We start from the raw sequence: 24,033 nt of genomic DNA on the forward strand, positions 1-24,033 counted from the left end.
AAATAAGATCGTCAAATATACCAGGTAGTCTACTTCATTTGTTTTCTGAATCTTAAATTTTCAGGACATTGCCTCCTCCCCTTCCAGCTCTGTTCTGTTATGTTTCCTCTTTCTATTCTCTTGGCAGCCCTTACTCTAAACTGTGCCTTCACCACTTTTCTCAGAAGTTCCCCTGTTTTCTTGATCAGTTTTCTCTCATGTTTTACTCCTTTCTTCTGTTATTCAACAGTTTCTTGAGACATATTGCGGGTAATATTTTCAAGACATTAAATGTGTGAAAATATCTTTGCTTTACCCTGATGCCAGGCTAGTATTTTAGCTGGCTGTAGAATTTTAAGTTAGAACTCTCATAATTTGAAGGCATCATTTCATTGACTTTTACCATATCTATTGAAAAAAGCATCATGATTTCTAATATTTTTGTATATGATTTGCTTTATAGTCCTCCTCACCTTCCACCTGCCAGAAACCTTTGAAATCTCTTTTTTTTTTTAAGATTTATTTATTTATACAAGCACTGGGTACAGTCAGAAGCGCGGGAGGGTGAGAATTCACCAGAGCCAGAGCAGGGAGCAGAACAGGCAGACTGATGAAGTACACTGCTGAGGGGAGCAGCGGGAGGCAGGAGAAGTCTGCGTGCCATGTGGGACCCTCGCCCGGTGGTCGGGGATCGACCCGGCGCTGCAGAGGCTGTGGGCAGCTTTGCAACGCAGCGCTCAACCACTGTGCCACTGGGGAGGCCCTTGAAATCTCTTTATCTCTAAAATTTCATCATGAAATTTCCTTTGAAATATGAAAGTCTTTTATCTTTCATTATTGAGTAGACTCATTGGAGAAATTTGTGTCATTAAGTACTGGAATTTTTCCTGAATGATTCTTTGCTAATTTCCTTTAATTACTCTAGTCTATTTTCTAGCCTATCTATTAAGATATTATAACCCTTAGGATAAATGTCTAAGTCCCTCTAGTTTACACTAGACATACCATTTATATTATATCTCTTCATTACATAATCTGTAAGATTTTCTCAACTTTGTCTTAAGTCTTATAATTTTACTTGTTATTTTAGAAAAAATAACTACCCAGAACTATTTTTTATTCTCTGATTATTTTCTTTTTCATAGCATCATATTTTTTGTGGCTATTTTTTTTTCTTATTTCTCTGTGGTTATTCATTACAATTTTAAATATTTTCCTCATGCCTTCTGCCTGCTTTGTTTATGTTTATTTGAATTACAAAGACTTCTTAAATGTCTGGTTGTGCTTTTTTAGTGTATTTGTAGAGAAATACACTAAAAATTTCTTTGGAATTTCTCTGTGCATGCACAAGACTCATACAGGAGTGCTCTGCACTGTAAGGTAGTCAGTGAGACAGGTAGACAGGGCTGCTTTTTGTCTGTATCTGACCCACTTAGGAAAGGGGAAGTAGATCCCCTTATGCCAACTTCTTCATCACTGTATGTGCAAGTTTTCCTTTTAAATGTTGTATCAGGAACTATATCAACAGCCTACTTTGGGGAGCCTTATCAAGCATTCAGCAATTCCTAAAGAAATTAACCAATAATAATAATATCTGAAGATTTTTCTTTTATAAATATCCATTTGAACACTCCTTAGACACTGGACAGGACAAAAGGGGACATTCCCAATTAAGAATCTGCAAAATGAAAGCCCATTAACTCTTAGTAGCATCCTTCAGATATTTGTGAAATTTTCTAGTATTCTCTAAATTCTCAGAAATTGCAGCATTCTACACATTGTTTAAACGGATTCACTAGAACTTCCATCTGGTGAGGATACTGAGTATTTTGAAAAATATAACAGAACTTGAGTCCACATAAAACATTAGGTAGATTGTCCCTAGAGGCACAGCAACAGCATGAACTTAATGATTGGGTTTTTTTTAAGCCTTTTTTAATTTTGGTTATTCAAACACTTCTTTCCTTTTTCATAGCATCAGATATCAACTCTCAAATTGATGAGCCGCCTTCTGTCATTATTTCTCAATGTTCCAATATAATCTTCTCCATCTGGACAGTTTTAAAGATCACAGCTTTCAATGTGGCTCTGTGTTGTTCATCAAATGGCACAATTCACACAAGGGACTGACTGTCCAGGCTGTTCCCCGCACAGAATGCGGTTCTAAAGAGACTGAATAAAGAGCTTCATCTATTTAACTCTTGCTTCTCTGGCAGGGAGTCATTTATGACCTATAATATCATAAGGGGAACTTCTAATGAACTTTCATAGTCACTTGCCATTTTATGACCAAACAGAAATTTACTCTTGAACAATTAACCTCTCCAATTTTAGATTTACTTTTTAATTAAAATTAAGATTTAATATTTTAAATCACAGGTACTAACATCTACTGAAAATAATTTTATCTGCTATGGTACAAACTTTCTTTTTCATCTATTTCCACCACTACTAGAAATAGTATCTTTTGAGAAGCCATGAACTAGATATTATTTACATAAATATAAAACCTTTTCAGAATCCTATTGTGTATGCTATTTAGAATAAGCTCTCATTTTCCTCCTCTCTTTTTTTCACCTTTTTTCTGAACTTGGAAAAGAGGGGAATCCTCAACCACAAGGATCACTTTTATTTAAAGAATGCAAACCTTTGCAACAATAAAACTTTAAGCTCATTATACTGTTGATGTAAAACTATTTTGGAAAAAGATGCATCTAATAATTTAAGCATTAAATTATTAGATGCATTAATAATCCATCTAATGAATCTAATTATATGTAAGAAAAGAATATATAATTAAGCACTTGGATGTTCAGTACAGTATTAATTTCATAGGAATCCCGATGGAAAAGTGATCAGCCATAGCGATTCAATTTTCATTGTGTTCTCTATATAAAAATAGGAAATCATAAATAAATGACAAATATCAATAATATTAGAAAATGTGAAGTATGAAATAAATCTAAAACAAGTTCAGAAAACATATCTTCTAATCTATCAAACATATCTTCTAATCTATCAAATCAAGTTACACATTTAAAAAAAATCACCAATAAATGCTGGTCATTCATAATTTATTTTAAATTAATTAGCATCTTTATAAAAAAACAAATATTATTTAATTGACCTACCAGATTTGCAATGATGTAATGGTACCCTTTAACATGTTTTCCAATGGTAATAACCTAGCAAAGATAAAGAAACAATTAGTAAATAATGTAAATGTAAAATTACTGATATTATGATCTGATTCCATAAAAATGGAATTTTATCTACTCAATTTTATGATGTTCCACAATGAATCATATTTGATAACATATAATTACCAAATCCAAAGCTTATTTCTCTCAGGAAAATGTAACAATATATTTTAATACTTTATAAGTTGTCAGAATATATTTTAATAAGGTTCAAATCTAAGCCCCCACTTCTTAGCCAGCAGGTAAGCTTGAGAGTCTTGAACAGATAAGGTACCAGGTCAAAAAACTGAGCACATGACTAGAAAAGCCAGCCCAGCTCCAGGAATGCAGAAGCAGTGCCAGGACACATTCTTCAAAGGCCAACACTAGAGACCAGACACTCCAGCAGAAAACTTTTTCTGCAAACTGGTGTCCCCAGTAAGAGATTCCACGGAAACAGTATAACAGAGAGCCTTACCTCCTTCTTCTACACAGACATCTATTCTCATCTGGCTCCCTACTCTCTTGTTGGGTATTTCAATGAATCTGCTTTTTCTTTTCCCCACTGTTTCTGGTGAATCTTTTACTCCATGCCTCTGGCCTCCCCCGATGTTACACAGCCACATGAATGTTATCCTTCAAAAATTCAGTAACTAAACACAATAATTAATTGCCTCCTTTCTGTCAACAGGGAAAACAGGGTAGGATTTTAAGAAATATAAAACCAAAAATAGGTTTAATTCATAACAAGCAGTAATTCTATTCTGACAAAAATGATCTTTTTTCCTTTTCAATAAAATATTAACTATCTGAAGCCAACAACTGATAACTTATATCCACATATCTACATACAAAGATGAATACAATTTTAATATTATATAATTTTTAAAAGATTTATAAGCTTACAAAAGAATTCTTATATGATTCTGTAAAATAATATTTCTCTCTTAAGAACCGTTTATAGTTTAGCTCAAAGGAACATTATTGCTTCTAGCCTGTGACAGCAAAGTATCGGAGAAGCTAATTTTTCTTCACATCAAAGTCAAAAATCAATGGTTTGATAAACACAAGGAACAAGTGGCTGTTTTGTTGATGTTCACAATGGTTTTGAAGATTATTGAATCAATGCGACTTTTCACTGGTCTGTATCAATTACGAGGAGAAATAGGTGAAATGGTCATGATCTAGTCCAAGCACTTACATACTCAAATGTAACTTCTAGTTTTAATAAAAACATTCACACCTATGGGAAGAAGACTTCTCTGACTTTCCCTTATCCCAGAGTCAGATCTTCCAAAATAACATGCACTTAAAGAACAAGGTCAAAATCTTAAGAAGGATTCTATCATATGCTGCTTTGATATGAAGTGATAGTTTTTGGAGGGAATTAGAACTTATATTATTTTCAAACATGTTTCTGTAAGACAACTAAATTGCCTTTTCCAAGAAATTGAACACTATATTAACATCAACTGAATTGAACTGATTATGTCCACTAATCTTTCCTCTTGATATCTCTTGATTCTACTTACTATTCATTCTACTTTGTGAATCATGACTATATTCTTTCTGGGAATTTAAGAAAAACATATCACATAGATGGTGCTACCATTAGCAAAATGAAATTTCACTAGCACTCCTTCTATATAAGAATTAGCATCTGCCATCCTAACCATCACTTCTTTCCTTTATAAAAACTATTAGTATTATACTAACAGTAGAAAATTTAGGTTAATTTCTATGTTTTAGATGACTAAGTCTTTTTCCCACTTAATTAAAGCTAGAAAGCACCTCCAAGGTTTTATCAAATGATAAAATATTCATAGAATAATAATGTTTAGTTCTATTTTTAACTATGAACTACAATAAAGTTTCATCGCACCTCTGTTCTGTTGTTCAGTAGTGGTAGAGTAAGTAAAGGGTGGTTCCTTTTCTTAAAATACAGCTTAACCCCATTTTTTTGCAAGTGAATGATCTCATGAAGGCTTTCTGTGATCTGCCCATGCAAATTTCTGTGATCTGCCCATGCAAATACCCCAGCATACAAGAGCTGGGGTACAGGCCAGAGATGTGGCGGGGTGAGAGGATTCACCAGAGACAGAGTGGAGAGCAGAACAGGCAGACTGACCAAAATACACTGCTGAGGGGAGCAGCAGGCGAGACAGGAGAGGCCTGCTTCCCCTTGTGTGTTGCTCCCTGGCCAGCTGGGGATTGAACTCATGCTGCAAAGGCTGCAGATTGCTTCATAGTGCAGTGCTTAGCTCCTTGTGCCACCAGGGAGGTCCTGCCCATGCAAATTTCTGTAATTGTCTCTCCTAACATCTTGTTCCTTTCATTCATGGTGTCTACTTAGTGTCTACAATTGCATATGTTTCTGAAAATACATTATGAATATTCACTTTGATGGGGACTTGCCTGCTCTTTTTTTTTTTTTTTATAGAGGCATGTTTTATTTATTTATTTGTTTGTTTGTTTTTTTGTTTATACATGCACTGGGTACAGTCAGAAGCGCGGGAGGGTGAGAGAATTCACCAGAGCCAGAGCGGGGAGCAGAACAGGCAGAAGGACCGAAGCACACTGCTGAGGGGAGCAGCGGGCGGCAGGAGAGGTCTGCGCGCCATGTGGGACCCTCCTCTGGTGGCCGGGGAGCAGCCGGGGATCGAACCGGCGCCGCAGAGGCCGCGGGCAGCTTCGCAACCCAGCGCTCAACCGCTGCGCCACCGGGGAGGCCCCTTGCCTGCTCTTTTAACATTACTTTCTTGCAACTACTGCATTGTCTGCCAGCAAATATTATTAGATACTCAGAGAAATTTACTGAAGTAATAAATGAGTGAATCCAAACCAACCAAATGCTACCCAAAATGTAAAATCTTCATTGATCATCTCACCCTGTTAAGATAGGTTCTTAGACCTAAAATATGTTCTTAGACCCCACTGTATTGTAACTTGCAATATTTCAGTATTGTGTGTGTACATTTTGTCTGTCAAAACAAAGAGTTCATGGGAAACACACACCACTCTTTCTCATCCTAGACACAAAGAATGTCTTCGTGTTGAATTATGCAACCATCCATGAAATATAAGCAAGAATGTCTTATGAAAATATAAATAATATATGTGCAAAATATTCTTTGCACTTTGAATGGGCCTCTATATGGACATTTATTTAATCATTATCTTATATTTGCTTCAAAGCATTACATTCCATATATTCCCAGTTTCTCTGTTCTGGTTTTTGAAATAATTATTCTCATACAAGCTTCACCAATATTTATTATGATAAGTCATGAATACTTAAAAGTTTTTTAAGCTAAAGACTAATGATGATTATTAAAATTCAGTTTTAATGAGAATCTCCTATGAAATTCAAATGTGTTGTTGAGGTTCACATTTGAACAAGAGACCTTCAGGTTAAAAACAATCCTAACTTCATCTCCTGAGATGGGAATCAAATTTTTGCTAATGAAATGTTCACCTCTCTGCCATACAACACTTCTATCTCATAACAAGCTAGTTTTATTCAGTTATTCAATATTTCATGAGCAATCCATTTTGTATGTCTTAGGGCCTATATTGTTACATATCAATTAAGACTTCATCAACATTTGTTTGCAAAATGCTTTGTGTTATACAAAATTAGTTATTTCCTCTTCAAAGTATAGAAGACCAAGAAATCTATACTCAGCTGTGTATTTTCCTTCCAATCCTAGACCTACTTTATTCCAAGGACCTAGCAGCTACCATAATTTTCATGTGTGCAAGCACACGTGTGCATGCACACACACACAAACACACACACATCACTTGTCAGCTGGAAAATGAAGTAAATATTCAGGAAAAGAGAATTTCCTCAGTAAATCATAGTGCTACTTTATTACCATTCCAGGTCACTTCCCCAATCTATTCAACAGTGGAATTTATTTTTATCGTTAGGCTCTTCCTGACTGCCCTAACCTGAACTAACAACTAGAAAGGAAGTAAGGTGATAAGGAAAACATAAACATCCTTATCTCTGCTATTATGTTACTCTTTAAAAGACTCCAAATTAATACATCTAGTAAACTAAATATGTCTTTCTTATATACTTTTATTTTACCTATTAATCATTTCACAGCTACATAAAACCCATACAGTAGGAGGAAAAAGTTACTTCCTACACAGTAGGAGAAAAAAGTTACTTCTTGGAAAATAAGTGCAAGCTCCTTCAGAAGATTAGAGACCCATTTAGAGAAAAATACAGACTTAGAAATGACTCACCTTCCCATTAGGGCTAAATTTATTTTTACTTAATACATGTTTACTTCTTTTTAAAAAAGATTTATTTTATTTATCTATATGGAAGAGCTGGTTGTAGGCCAGGAGCCAGGGGTGAGAGGATTCACCAGAGACAGAGTGGGGAGCAGAACAGCCAGATCTACTGAAATACACTGCTGAGGGGAGCAGCAGGAGAGGTCTGCTTAGCCATGTGAGTTAGCTCCCTGGCTAGGGATTGAACTCATACCACAGTGGCTGGCGATAGCCCGATAACACAAGCCTTTAACCCCTGTACCGCCAGGGAGACCCCATGTTTATTTTTCTATCTCTAAAAAGTTCAACAGAATTAAATTTTAAATTTCCAATTTAAAAATATCAAAGTTTAGGGCAACACTTATGCCAAAGATCAGAGTCAGGAACTATATATTGAATAAATTGAATGATTAGTATGACATGTCAGCATTATTGAAGACCATCTGCTATTGTTAACTGAAGCCAGAGATCATTTAATTGATGATCACATCAGATCATCGCTACATTTTACATAAACCATAAAGTAAAAACTGCTGTTTAAGCACCTCACACAAATACTCATTGCAACTGCTGACATTGCATGCATAGCCTATATTTGATGCCATTAGAAAACAGAGAATAGCAAACCTGATCTACAATGTCGTTGACTTTATCCCGTTCACAGTCCAGGATTACACGCCTTTCCTTTTTTAACTCCAGATCTTGAAAAAGTGATCGGTAGGTCTCATCTTTCTTGTCATTGTTGATGTTTCCCACATTGATGGCAGTAACTTGCCATTTCTTTTCAGCAGCGGAATCCAGCACAGCTTGCAGTGTTGATAAGCCTAGGGAGACAAAGAAAAGTGATGACTGATACAGATACTGAATAACTCAGGATTGTGTTGGGAAAATGAGAGTGAATATATTTTTAAGGGTGATATTTTTGTGCAACTAAGAGGACGTTAACGCCTTCAAAAAGATACAGCTTTGATTTTTATCAGCATCTACTTATTTCCACTTCATATCAAAAACTTTTTTATTTAAATGCTATTGTTCTGACCAAAAGAATGATAGTCAGGGGAATGATAAAATAACATTCCTTTCCTTTCTTAAACTGAGGTAGCTTTTTTGGGTGTTACAAAAGCGTAATGTCTATAATTCCTGGTTTAATGAAATCAAAAGATATTACTAAATGTTTTTCTCTTATAGAATGGGAAAAAGTTTTATTTTACAGGATTGTTTATTATTTCATATTAATATCCCGAAGAGGTTGAGTACATTTTCAGTGAGATGACTCTGTTAGTATACTGAATATGAGAACCAATAATCTGTATGAAGTTCCTATATTTCCTCTTACTATTTTCTTATCTGCCGTGGTTGATGTTGTCCTCAGCCTTTTATTATATCTCGATTTGTGGCTGTTGTTGTTATTGGGACAAGTCCTACGGAGATTACAATGTTTGCATAACCAAAGAGTAGCAGTTAGTTTTTTAGCACAGCTTTATACATTGTTTAAATTCCCAAACCTTAAATCATTTCACTAATTATCAGTAATTTTGCTCATAGCATCCTACACCTTCTAATTTTATTTCTAGTTGTTCATACATTACCTCATATGTATGATTGAGAAGGGAAAGAACTAGAGACTTTACTTCCCAAAGTTAAATCTGCAAGTTAACACTTGGAGAAATAGAAATATAAATTTGTCTTCTACATCTCGTAAACTCTTGATAGTCAAACCAGTACATCATTTCTACTATTAGTTTAATAACACAAAACCGAGTCCCCAAAAAGAATTCAGGATTCATCAATTCATCTTCCTCAATCCACAAAGATATCGTTCTCAAAAGAATATTGATTTCTTTTGCATGTAAATTCTGAGTTTTACCTAATATGAGCTTATCTTCCTATAAACCTTGTTAAGGTACTACACTCTATTTTAATCAATTACCATGGGAGAAAAAAATCAAATACACCCTAAATTTTGTTGAAAAGTATTTCAACCTGAAAAATAGCCTTAATTTTTATTTATTAAATATTAGCCAAGTGTATGTAAGGTGAGCCTAGAACATCTAAAAAACAAGGAAGCTATCCATAACCTTCGGTGCTGTGTCAAAATGTTTAGGAGCCAATTTAAAGAGGATTGATTTAAACAAAGATGAATTTGAACATCAGTAAGTATAATAGCTGCAAAAGAGTTTAAAACAAAATATTTTAAATGCATTGATTCATAATGACATTTCATATATACATATATTTGTCTCTGAAGGATGTTAGGGAGCAAAGTTATTTTCTGAAAACCATCTCAAAATACCCAGTGAATTAATGAAACAAGGCAACGATCAACTGCTACTAACAATACAAAATAGAGTTAAGCAGATGTTACATGTCTCTAAATGGGAATATTCAATAACATCTAGACATATCCATGCTAAAACTGTGAACATGAATCTCATTAAATTTCTAGATCTAGCTGCTAGTGTATAGGACTATGTAGCATGGAATAATATGTCAAATACCTTAGTGTTGCAGTCATCAGAATCCAGGCTGTGGGAAGTCACATTGCAATATAAAGATTATAAGAGCTATATTAACCCCAATTGTAAAATTTGGACCTCATCTGATTCAAACAAATTTTTAAAAGAGGGGATGATATTGATAAATTATTGTTAATTTGTTTAGCTTTGATAATGACATTGGGTTATGATTAAAACAAGATAATTATTCTTTCAAAATATATACTGAAATATTTGTATATAAAATGATTTGATGTCAGGTATCTTTTTCAATATCATTGTGAAGGGCAGAGGGATATAAAATAACAAGATTCTTCATATATTGGTCATTAAGCAGGCTGGTTTAGAGTATTTAGGGACTTCATCCTATTTTCTATATTTTATTGTTTTAAAATATTTGATAATCATCATTTAAAATTATTTACATTTATTTTAGATTTAAAAATGAAAATGTGCTGACTTTATGGTGGATTTCAGCTTTTTTTGGCATAACAAAAAATTAGTTTCCTCTCTCCAGTCTTATAACAAAAATATAGGATAATCATGGATTTATCAAGGGTTGATTTAAACAGAGACCACGTGCATTGTCAAAAATCTTTTAATGATGTATTATAAAAATTCACTGATCAACTGTGATTTCCATTCACTATAAATAAATTAAATCCTTCATGACACAATTCAAATCCTTTTCCTGTTTTTTATCCTCAGTGGAGCTGGAACACACACAGCTGGTCATCGTGATCCATTCAACTCAACAACCATCAATGTACTTGAAAACAGCTATTAAGTCAATTTGTTTTCTTCCCAAGTGGGAAAAAAAGCTAATTTTCTAAACCTCTTCCACATTTCAGATCCTACTTTTCCACATTCCAATCACTCACTGGACAATTCTTCCTTGTCACCAAATTACAAGCATTATATTCTATGGGTGATAATCTCATGTGGCCCTGGCAGTGGGAGTCCTTTCTCCTAGGCAATGAATTATTCATTTTTATTTAAATATGAAGTTAACCACATACTAAATTAAAATTGTAAGTGCATTGATTAAATTGAATTATGCTCTTGATATTCTGTCCCAACTGTCATCATATATTATAAAAATTTTAAATATAAATGACAATTTGTAAATGGTATTTCTAAACCTAACATTTATTGGCAGTTCACCTTGTCAAAGAACACAGAGATGATGTATAAAATCAATAACAATGCATTTAAAGAAATGGCTCTGTTTCAAACTATTCTATCTGCCAAAAGTCACTCACAGTTGTTTTGAATGCTGTTATTAAACTCTCAGAATTAATATTTTGTTACCTGCTAAATAAATAACCTGCATGCATGTGTTAATCAATGATACTGAAGTGGTGCAATATAACACTTGATGAATTTAGTTTCTTCAGAGGAAAGTGAATTATATTAAATGATATCCTAAGGACTGCCAGAAATAATTCACACTCCATGGCATGCTTTAACTCAAAATTTGAAGGGAGTCCATGCTTCATAATCCATATTCTTAGATTTGCTTTTTCAGTAATTGACTCTCAAATGCTTTCAACTCGATCTGCCCTTTCTCCTCAACTAGGAATTTTGTATTAGTCTGGTTACTTTAAAATTAACAGATCATTATAAAATTGAAAACCTCTAAAAAAATGCATGTTGCAAATGTTGAGATGAAGTTAAATTCTTTATATACAACACAAATGCATGCTTTGGGTATCTTGGTACCAGGTTCTAATTAGGACAGAAAGTATTGATGGAGATATACCTCTTTTCCTTCACACAAACTAACACAGAAGTAAATTTATAAATTCAATCAATCATAATTCAGAATATATACTTCTATGAACAATGAAAATCTATATAAACATTGGCTTACTTAAAACTATTAATAATTAATAATCATTCAACTTTGATACCTATACTAATATATAGAATATTTGATTTGCTGTAGAAAAGACTGATTTCTTATTACTGAATTAGATGAAAGGAAACGAGTTACACAGTTGCTCATCTACAAATGGAAAAAAAATCAAGAAAATGAACTCTCACTTCTAATAATATATTTAAACTATGTTTTAAAAAAAACCCTCAAAAATATTATGAGTCTAAAATTGAATTCTAAACTCTCAGACATTTAACTAAAATAATGACTAAACTTTTGTTGGATTGATTACTTCTCCATATGACTAATTGTTATTTAATAGTTCTAGATTTATTTTTAAGCTGATAATCTTCCTAAAGTTCTCTCAAAATATTACTAGCAGCTGTTCATCGTCTCATCTTCAGCTAGTGTCAATAATGCTGTGAGAATTACAAGTAACTTAAAAACAGGGGAAGTCTAAATGTCTTAGTTTGCACATTAATGGGTGGAATTAAAAATTGTTAATGAAAATTGGTATATTTCATTCAGACCATGTCTTTCTTCTTAAAAAATATTTTCTCTGTTTCATTTAAAATTCACTGCCCTTATTCATCTTTCAGGCATAAGAATTAATATTTATGATCACTAAATCATGGCAGCATGCCTAAGCCAGATTAGATTAACATATATTTCCCTCATTGACTTTCTCAGGAACATCTGAAAAAAGATTTATTTATAATTTGGAAGCATTTTTATTCTATGCATGGTGTCTTCTTGGAATTGGAATCTAAGTGCCTTCCTTTCAGAGGACAAATAATATGGCTCAAAATTAAAATCAAGACATAAATATATAAAACATTAGTTCTGCTTATATCTACTGTCTGTAGAAATACATTACTTTATCTTATTGACATTTAACCAATAAATAAAACACACATTTTGATTAAGTCCTGGTTCAAGGCTTGTACCTATCTAGCTAAAGAAAAAACTACATTCTTTTTTACTAACATAAATAACCTCATTTACTAACATAAATAATGTCATTATTCTATAGCTCAAGATGTTTTGGAGATAGCAATATATCCCCTACTCTCTATGGAGTAATAACACCCAACTTTCAGGAAGGCTACTGAGTCATCAAGGAGTGATAGGTGCTGGCTTGTGACTCCGTTAGAGAAAAGAAACAGGAGTTCTTAAGTCACCTTATTTCTAAGCTCATAAACCATACCAAATGAACAGTTCAGCATTCCTCTCACTGGCAAACCTGAAATAGACAAAGATGTTCTCTACAAAGATCAGGATGTATCTATATCCTCCTTTGTTTACTGTAGGGGTGTAGTCTCCAGTACTTGTTGTTCAGCATTTAGATGCATAGTTTTCTGGAAAAGGTTAATTGGTGCTTTTAGCTAAGAGAGGTACAATGAAAATGCACAGAAAAAAAAATCAGTCTTGTATATCTAGCTCAGATTCAGATAGACATTTGGAGAATGATTTAACACGTAGATCCCATGCTATTCAAAAGGACATCAACTCTCGTGTTTATGAATGAAATTTCAACAATATATTTATCTGGTCTAGATGTCCAGAAAAACAAATATTCTTAAAAGCTAAAGAAGGAGCAAAACATAAAATTAAGGAAGTTGGGAAAGTGCTGTACAAGGAACATATCAAATCTTTTGAAATTAAGACATGTAGAGATGAAATTGTAGGATCTATTTTTTAAAGCATGTGTAACACTGCTATAAAGGGAATATAGGAGCATTTTCAAATCACGGAACATAGCATTTTCAAATCATAAAACACAGAAAAGGTGAAATGCTTCCTTGAAGTGTAAGAGAAATGGATTAAACACCAAAATAAAATGACCACTTGACAAGATAGATGCCTGAATCAACTTTCTACAATATCAGATGATGGGAAACCTATAGAAATTCAGTCATTCATTAATAAGAAAAGGTCAAATAGCAATCATATTTTCCTGAGTCAAGTGAAATATTACATAAAGTTGAAGTCTTTTATCAGTATTTGGAGAGTCTTACACACTATCTCAGCAGCTAGTTTCAGATAAAAGGCCGGTTAATATTCTTCATATTAAAACATGAGCAGTTATTTAATAAAACCTTGAAAATGTATCCAGCAGGTCATGTTTGGCTTTAATATATAATTACTTAATAATATCACTCTACTTTAATGTTCTTCTCTCAACAGATGTACTTGAACTCAAATCAGTATGTATAATTTAAAGACCAGGAATTATCTCATCACTTTAATTTCATTTAATATTTCTAAAGTGTTAAAATCATTTTTAAAAGTCTCAGTTCCTTTTCACAAGTACAAAAATCCATCCACAGTCACTTGATCATTTATTTCACAGAGCTTGTCTTTCTTCAGTATCTCTCCTCAACTACTAGAGTTTCTCTTTTTCTATTTAGAGAAAGCTATTGTCTATTTGAATTTTCTCAGACATTCAGTTTCAATTTCAGGAAGTCACAGTGAAGGTGAAGTGTGTCTCTCAACTAAAAATGCCACTTTCAACCTTGTCAGACAGTAAAGAGAATTTTCCTTCCATTCTTCAACTTAATAAGCAAAATTCAGATTCTAATATCTTAGTTTAAACTACATAGATGCTTAACTTATTCACTTATTAACAGTTTATGGGAAATCAATGCTGTTGCAGCATTAACTGAAGATCTCTATGGACACATCTTAACTTCCATTCAGTGCACTGGGCACTGCTTTGACATCACCTCTAGGGCTTACAGCCAGATCTTAAATAAAAAATACAATTTCTAGTGTAAAAGATTAAGAGGGTCCCTGGAATATAGTATATTCACTCAATAGCAGCTCTTGAGTGAAAGAATGATCACCATTGTTAATTATAAGTTCTGATAAGTAATATATAGAAATAGATTGTTTGGAGAGAGAAAAATTGTAAGAAACACACCTCTGTGGAAATACTATAACAATTGAGATGCTTAGGAGGAAAGAGAGAGAGAGCTACAGAGAGAGAGAGAGAGAGAGAGAGAGAGAGAGAGAGATTTGAGGTGAAAGAGTTTGATTTAGTGCATCTGAGAATGCAAAAGATTAGTCAGGTAGATTTAACACCATGAGTGAGCAGGGCAGATGTAAACACTGGAAGGAACCAGATCCTAGAAGACCTTAAAGTCAAGTTAAGAATTTTCAGTTGTATTTTCATCACAATGAGAAACCATTGAAGTGTTTGAAACAGGGAGTATTATGGTCTGAAAAGCATTTAAATGTATTTTTAAATTTTGGCTACAAGGTGAGATGAGGGTATGAACACTTGATAGTGGCTGGGTCTGGAGAGATTGCAAAGAGATGGAAGAGTGTCTGGGAAAAAAATATATTTAGGGAGTAGAATCACATCAGTAGGATGCAAGGGTGAAATGTACTTAGAATATGCCCATATTTTAGCTCTTCATTCCCCAGAGGGATAGCAGAGCAGGGGAAAGTTGTTGACATAGCATTTTTTTCTTCAGTTTGTATACTGCTGACTGACTTTTCCACTGAGCATTCTCATTCTGGGACTGGGAGGAGAGAGCAGAGAAGCCAATACCTTGCTTATCACGACCGACTCAGGGTTGCTGTGGCAAATGACAGCAAGATGATCAATGGAGAATTGATTGAGAGCTGACTCGCTTCTTGTCTGCCCTTTGTGGCTTGATAAGGTGCCCTTTCTTGGTCAAAAGAGCCTTCTGGTGTTCATTTGAACCTTTAAATATTCCTGGAAACAAGCTTCTGAAGAAAGCTCAGTTTGGCATGTAAGCACTCTTGTAATAGTGGTTCTTAACCTTCTTCAGTTCAAGAGAGAATCCTCTCTCTCTCAAAAAAAAAGAATACATTCTGAACATATACAAAGTATTCACACAGTTCTGGTAGTACACATACCCACTGAAGCCAAATCATAGACCAAGAAATGGTTAAGAACATCTGTGATTCTGTGACATGAAAATCAGGCACATCTACCAATCCTAAACTTCATAGCAAGGAAAGTGGAAAATACCCAGGATATACACGCTGCCATAAACAAACAAACAAAAAAAACCCCTGAATTTTAATTATAATGAGCTGTGACTCCATCCAAATGTCATGTGAATCAAAAACATCTCACAATAAATAAGGGCATAGAATTGTGCAAAAAGCCTGGGCTGGGTCAAAAGAAGTTGGTTCTGCTACGTCACACGTGGGTGCCTTATGGACAAGCCAGTATAACTCCCCTGAGATTCAGGGATTTCATTTGAAAGCAGGGTTCCTGATAGTGCCACCTGCCTCATAAAACAAGGGGGACTATGGTAGAATATTATTGGTGCTTCGGTGGAGGGATGAAATATATTTGTAGGGGTCTGAACACTATGTATCCCTAAGGTATATAGTGTTGTAAATCCAATTTACCTCAATATAAATAAATAAATGTTGACATGTGAAAATATTTAGTAACTTTAAATTCCTATTGAAGTTCTTATCTATATATTTACGTAAATTGTACTTAAAATAATTTTTAAGGCAGCCACTTTACTGATCTTGGAATTAATACTCTAGTTAACCTAGGGTCTTAGGTGCTGAGCCAGAAGGTACTTTTTACATTGAACAATATTTGGGCATCAAGTTGACACAGTCTGTATTTGCAAATTGTATATCCATGACTTATTTCTGTTTTATTCTAAATCTGCTTCTTAGGTTTTGAACTGCATTATTCACATATGTAGCAAAACTAAACCAAGTGACCCCTGGCTTTTAATGCACCCCTGTAGCTTTATAATGTCACAAATAAGTGTCAAGTGTAGACATTGAATTTGACCCATTACAAAGTGATAGGGATATTGTCACTCACCTCTGTCACTGTCATAGAGGTATGCAAACTTGTCCCATTGATAGTATTCAATCAGGCTGAGAAGCGCTCCTTTGAGGTCAGGTCTCATCTGAATGACAAATGGATGTGTGCCATCTGTTGGGAAGCTGGGGGTGATGAAGGAGACATGGAGTGTTCCGCAAAACGATGTGATGGTATTTACAGACTTCTTGTCATAAAATCCAAAAATAGCATAGACTCCTCTTGAAAACTGGGAGCAGACTAGAAAAACACAGAAAATAAAATGGATAAATCATTGAAGTTGGCATATGATCACATGCATTTGCTTAAAATTTAATGCCCTTTTATATAATATAAAAATAATCGACCAAGTGAAAGAAATATAGCTTATATCAATGATCTATCAAATTTATGAGCACTTACATTGCACTCTATTTGAAGGATTCAAAGAATTATAAAGCATTAAGAATGAGTCTGACTACAAGAAAATACATTATTAACAAACTATGTGAGTTTAAACATACTTTAGGACAGCTCCATAGTGAGTACAAGGAAAAATCATTAGTTATAAGAAGAAAAAACTGCAATGACCAGGGATTTATTCACATTCACAACAGTCCATTTCCTATAATATCTGACTGTCTTAAAAGGCTTTATTGTGTTAATGATGCTTTTATACTAACAGATCAGGATCCATGGTCTTAGCAAGAGTTCAAATGTTGACCAAAGGCTTTTTCAGAAAATATGGATACAAGACTTGCATCATACTTAAAGAGATATCTCTCACCTTGTGTGACTCATTCAAGCACCAATCAAATGAAGTCCGGAACTCCTAACTTTAATCTGTTCCCTGGACTTAACTTATGCTGTATTTCTACTCTGTACAAAGCAATGAATACGACAAAAAATATTTTGGCTTATTACATAATTGACATGAATAATTTTACTTGAAAGCTCCACCACTCTCAAAATGTCTCCTCTATCAGCTCTTGCATTTCGTGAAGAACATATTACATGCCCCCTTCCAAACCTCCCCCATAGTCAGACTGTCACAAAGTCATGTGCATTCAAATATCCAAATGTAGTCAATGTATACACTTATTTTTATCTGCATTCCTGCCATCCCAGTTGTCCAAAAACATTGTGCTTGCATTGTGCTTATCTTGTACCTGGTTGTTCTAAGGTATCTTAACTTGCTTATTTTTCATGATAATCCTAGATGTAAGAAGTATTATTATTCCAAAATTGTGGACAGAAAAATAGGGAGATTTAGTGACTTCCCAAAGGTCACACAGTAAGACAAAGACATAGATATAGATCATTTAAAATAAAGTAGTTAAATTTCAGAGTTCACGCTCTTAACGAATGGATAATACTGCTTTTATCACTTGGCTTTGGAAATACCCACTCTCCTGTATGCCCCTTCCATTCAGTTCTCCACTATATAACCAGAATATTTTTTTTAAACACAAATCTAATCATATCTCTCTGAGAAATAAGGCCTACATTGTCCAAGACTGATCCCTGAAATGTTCTATAAGGGAACATTGCATCACGGTGCTTAAGACTAAGACTACCAATTCATTCAGGTCAACCACAGACGTAGCTATGAGTGTATGTATTCAAGCTAAGGAATCAAAGTCAATAATCAGTAACATAATCTAAAAACCCAGAGCATAATAGCACCATTCTTTAAAGTTAATTAACCCCATTTAAAGGATAAGATCAATACCACCTCATTTTATTTTATTTCATTCACAATAATAGTCTTTACGCATAAATATGGATTTTTTCCAGGATAAGAAAATTGTTACTATATATGCAGGCTCTAATAGTCAATTCTAGACAATTAATAATAAGCAATAATTTTAATGACTATTGTATGATATGAAATTAAATGAAAATAAGATTGTCTTTTTCTTTGAGTGAGTGACACCTAGTCATCAACTATTCCTATTTTTTTTCTTTTTAATATTTACTGAATCTCCAATTCACTTCTTTTTTTTTTTAAAGATTTTTTTAAAGATTTATTTATTTATTTATACAAGCACTGGGTACAGTCAGAAGTGTGGGAGGGTGAGAGAATTCACTAGAGCCAGAGCGGGGAACAGAACATGCAGAGTGATGAAGTACACTGCTGAGGGGAGCAGTGGGCGCAACAGGATAGGTCTGCGTGCCATGTGGGACTCTCTCCCAGTGGCCGGGGATCGAACCAGCGCTGCAGAGGCTCCGGGCAGCTTTGCAGCCCAGCGTTCAACCGCTGCGCCACCAGGGGAGGCACTCCAATTCACTTCTTTCGAGCATAAAAATTTTTCTGGAATTTCTAGGTTATGTCTGTGTACTATATCAACTGATATCACCCCCTGGTAATAGCCAGTCTTCTGTGGAGATCCCTCAGAATACAGCAAGATACATTTCTTTACGTTTGTGTTTTCACATAAAGCAAAGATTAGATTCCATCCCTTTATTCACATTCATGTATTTTTCTGAGTAAACAAATTGAAAATAACATTTAATGGGTTTGACCATGCTCATTCTTCACCCACAAGCAAATGTCCTTTCATTGTTAAGACTTCTTTAGGCAAATTACAGTGATTTCTTATTTTACATATGAATGCATGTGGACTGAACATGTGTATCTAAAATCTCAAGTTTATTGAAAAATTGATCATTCCATATGACACATAAAAAGGGGAAATTGTTGTAACATTTTCTCTGCGTCTACTTTATTTCATTTCCTGCAAAGTGTTGGCATGCCGTTTAAAAAATGCTATAGGAATATCAAACACTATGATTTATTAACGAGATCTTTCCTTCTCTTAAGTGAAATAGCTTCTGTGATGGGAATAGCAGTCACAGCTTCAGGAAAAGGCTTCATAAAGGATGCCACTGTTGGAAGACATAGATAATCTTAATGAGGAGCCATACCTTTCATTTTCCATTTGTTTCAGACTCTGGAGTGAGTTGTCAAGGGACCTCCTGCTTATGGGGCCATCTGGAAACACTTGGCTTTGATCCAACAACCAGCACAAACGGAACAAGACTTCTTAAAAAGTCACAATCACCTCACTCATAATGCACTTTTTTAGGCAATTCAGCTAATTCTCCAAAAAAAAAAGCTAATTTTATAAAAATGGCAGGTCTCTCCTGACCATCACAACTCTCTCAATCCCCTTACTTTACTCTTCCTTTGTAATTCCATCTCATAATCAATTGTCTATTTGTTTAAATCCTCTATTTCCTAGATTTTTTTTTCTTAATATCCCTTTCTTATACTTACAATTACGACCATCTTGTCAATGTTACATATGCATTTTCCTCTGATTATCTTAGATCAGGCACTGTGTCTTGTCCCAAGATTTATTAAAGATATGGACGAAATTTACAATCAGTTACAATGAGAAAATATATTTGAGTTAGGGTATTTTGTACCTAGTTTGCAATGACAATCTCAAATTGAAAATCAGCTTTTCCCCTTTAAATACTCCAATCCCAAAGTATCCAACATTGAGTATATTCTTTTTTTTTAATTTTCAGTCTTTCTTTTTTTATTTTTTAACAGTTATCATTTTTTAAATTTTTTAAAACAATATTTGCTTCCCCCCACCCCCTCAGATTCAGTCCCCATAGAATTTCCTTCCCCAAGGCACCCATGCACCCCCAAAGTATCCAACATTGAGTATATTCTAATTGTGGTGCTCTCCCCAATACTACACAGATAAGTCACCTTTTGACACAGCACACAAGATCATTAGTTGTACTCCTTTGAAATTACTCCTCTGATTAGAAATGAAATTACTCATTTCAAATTCTACTTTATTCCTTAATGATGCCTCCAAAACTTAAGGTTATTTCCTTAACATACTCATCCTCAATGAAGAAAGTTTTGCTACTGAGAATGTCTAAATAAGCTTCAGAAATATTTTGAAACAACTTTCTGAAATGAAGTAGATAATACCAGCACCTTACATATAATTTTTCTTATGTCATCTCTGGAAATAGGGAGAAAAAGAAAAATTGTTTTCAACCTCTAGTTTCATGACCACAACAATTACCCTAAGGAACACTATTATAAATTTCTTAATTATGTTGATTAGTATTAGAATTGCATTTATGTCTGAAGACTTGAAACTGATTGCAAAGCAGTAAATAAAGATATTCTCAGTCAGTTCTACTATAATTAAATATTTAATATCAACTTTGAGAAATTCAGCAAAGGCAAGTCCTTTTAAAAGACATTTTAGGTCAAACGGCAGAAATGATAACCTCCTGGGTGTGAGTATCTTGCTGTTTATTCCAATTTTTATTATAAGCCCAGATGATAGAAGCCAATAACAATGCTGATGGTGCATCCAACTTGCATCTTCTTTCTCTTGGGTCATTCTGCTCATTGGTGCTGCTAATGTAGCATACTGCATGCAGTCTGGAGGACCTCACATAGTTACTTAGTAAAAAGGAGAAAGAACAGGGCATAATTTATTTTTTTTGTTTTACATTTTTTAGATTTCTAAATTTCCATTCACTTCAATGAAACAGCTTAGACTGCTTCATGAGCAGGGCTGGGGCAGTCCATTTGCAATCCATAGGGAGTGAGGGCAAAGCTGCGTCACCAAGCAATCCTGACCTCCCAATATGGAGACCGTAGGACATCATTCTCCTTTCATCACAAAACATCTGGCTTTTCCCTTGTTATCTCTGACCCAGATTTTACTACTGAAATTTGCCTAAGAAATATATAGTGTAGGATGTGAATAGAAACCAACATGAAGAGAGGTGAACTTCTTTGTCTTGGCCATGTGTCCAATCGCCTATTTTGCACTTAACAATGACCCCAGGCATTCTTCCAGTAGTCTCCTGTGTCTTATTTACAGAATTCCACGCAACTGATCGAGCCTGAAAACTTATCATAAGCAATATACAGCCCTTTAAAAATACAACTGTAACATACGAGGCATGTAACATTTGGCTTCCAAGTAAAAATTAGGGGAGATGTTAAAAATAAAATTGTAATTCCTTTACTCTTGGGAAATTTAGTGAAAAGCAACATGCTGTTCTCATAATGAAATGGAGCAAAATATCTCATTTTCTTGAATACAATTACCGGACAGTCCATGTATCTATGGTGTACCCTCGTTTCTCATCAACTGGCGAGAAGGTTTGCCCACCTGGGAAGTGGCCATCTATGCCTTTTGCAAAATCATCATCGCTACAAACCTACATTTTGCTCTGTTCACTCCTGCTGCGTAGAGCAGAACACAGTTTCCAGCATAGACACTCAGTCTGTAGCCGCTGAATGAAAACTCAGTGATTCAAAGAAAATGTGAAGAATAATAAACACTCACCACAATGACATTTTCTAAAAATTGCCTCACTTATGATTTTCCCTATAGCCCTGCCATAAATCTTTACTATGATAAAGTACTTCTCCTTTGCATACATTTTGATCCCATTTTTCATATTAATATTAAATGTGATACAGTTCCATCACTCAGTATTAGAAGACAATATGAAGTTATAATAATATTTTTTTCTTTCCCTCCAACATTTATCCTGCCTGACCTTCGTGTTATGTTTGCTGAGTGAGGTGAAATGTCATAAGTTTATGCTGTTGCCCACATTATATGCAGCTTTAAAAAAATCTATAATATTTATTCTGGCTTCATTCATCATTTGGAAGAGCAGGCAATTGTAGATCTGGCAGTAATAGGCAATAACTCTCATGTGAATTTTAATGATGGGTTCTGGACACGTAAATGAAAGAGAATTACTTCCGTTTATAGAAGACCCTATTTCACAAAAGATAGTCCCATTCTTCATTCCTTGGATTTGTATTTCCTCCTCGTAAATACACATAGTTCTAGCCTCTGCAAATTCTTGATCCACTTATGCTCTTCGTAAGTTTGGGCACGCCATGGCCTGCTGCGATGTGATTGTTGTGGGGAAATTGCTGGGCTGGATGCCTGGAGCCTGGCATCTAATCCCAGCATGACAGCAGCCAGCTGTTGTGCTTCTGGCAAGTGGCAGCTTTCAAATGTCTCAGTGCCCTCCAAGGTCCCATCGAGCTCAAACTTTGGGCCTGTATGGCCAAACATCAAAGAGAGAAATTACACTAAATGTCAGATAGTGTATATTTATTACTCTCACACATGTGTGTAAAATGAGTGTTTGAGATACAAAAAAATTTCCTTGAATTACTTTCTACCATTCTCTGCATGGTTTATTAGTCTTTCTTCTTTGTATATTTTTTATTCTCACTTATCCTGTTTTTCTTATTTTTAACTTTTTTTCTCATGTTTCAGAGATAACCCAAGCTCCACAGATACTCTCATCATGATGCCTGGAGAAATGTCGAATCACTTATCTGCTGGTCATTAAAAGGTACAAAACTGAAGGACTATGTTTTTACCAAATGCAGATCCGATAATTCAGTACAAGTGTATACTTTAGGTTTTGTGATAAAGACCTGCTTTAAAAAATAGTTATAAAATTTTCAAATATTTCATAAGATTTCTTAAAGGTATTTAGGTATTTTCCTTCCAGTGAAACACACACACACACTTTATTGCCTTCTTCATCTGGATTATCTCAGATCAGATCTGATAACACTCTGACTCTTGCTTGGCTCAAAGAGCTTCAGAAGCTTTCAGAGGACTTGCTTGCTTACCCTATTTGTTGGTGAGAGGGTTGTTAGGTGTGTGCCTCAACACTGACATGTCAGTCCACAATTTTATTAAATGAGGACAATTTTTGGAATATCATATAATGAGTAATTATGCAAATGTACTAGGAAACACTGGGGATCATTGACATATGTTCCTAAATTGTTTTATAGCTGGAGGAATTAACTTTAACACAATGGACTGACTCACTTGATGTGCTGGTCCTGATAAGAGGATGATTTTGCTAGAAGCCGTGGATGGTACTTTGTTCTAATGTTGGCATAAGGGCCTGCCTGCTTCATTTTAACACCCCCTTGGATAAGAGGAGCAAAGAAGGAACTAGTGGTGTGAAAAGAATTTTCTCGGAAAAAGACTAGGAGACCGTTACTTCTAACTAGTAAACAGGAAAATCCAGATTTCTATCATTATTGGCAAAAAGTTCACTTAGTTTTATATATTGCTGTCTGACTTAGAAATACCTATATTTTGCACACTTTTTGGCTACCAGGATACCATTGAAATGTTTTTATGTTTAATCTTCTTTATATGTAAAGCTCATATATCTTTATTTCGTATTTTACTATGTTAATAATGACATTTATAAACAAATTCTCAAGTTTTTCCCTGACTCCTATATCTTGTATGAGATTTTTCAAAACACAAAGACAAACATAAGTTTAAAAAGAAAAGCACAGTGCTGAGTTTCAGTATTGTTTGGTTGCTGTTTTGCTGCAGAGACTGGATG

General features: G+C 34.4%; 1 protein-coding gene across 2 annotated transcripts in view; it reads right to left on the reverse strand.

Moving 5' to 3' along the window:
• Positions 1-24,033, reverse strand: part of GRIA2 (glutamate ionotropic receptor AMPA type subunit 2) — a gene marked incomplete at both ends in the record, with an annotated part of 97,841 nt that overhangs the window by 37,645 nt on the left and 36,163 nt on the right. For both annotated transcript variants that reach the window (XM_084244474.1, XM_084244475.1), the window contains 3 exons: positions 3,111-3,164; positions 8,073-8,269; positions 16,651-16,890. In XM_084244474.1, the coding sequence (XP_084100600.1) occupies positions 3,111-3,164; positions 8,073-8,269; positions 16,651-16,890 (491 nt within the window). The remainder of the gene's footprint in view (positions 1-3,110; positions 3,165-8,072; positions 8,270-16,650; positions 16,891-24,033) is intronic.

The sequence above is a fragment of the Talpa europaea genome (genome assembly GCF_964194135.1).
Source record: "Talpa europaea genome assembly, chromosome: 10".
Taxonomy (NCBI): domain Eukaryota; kingdom Metazoa; phylum Chordata; class Mammalia; order Eulipotyphla; family Talpidae; genus Talpa; species Talpa europaea.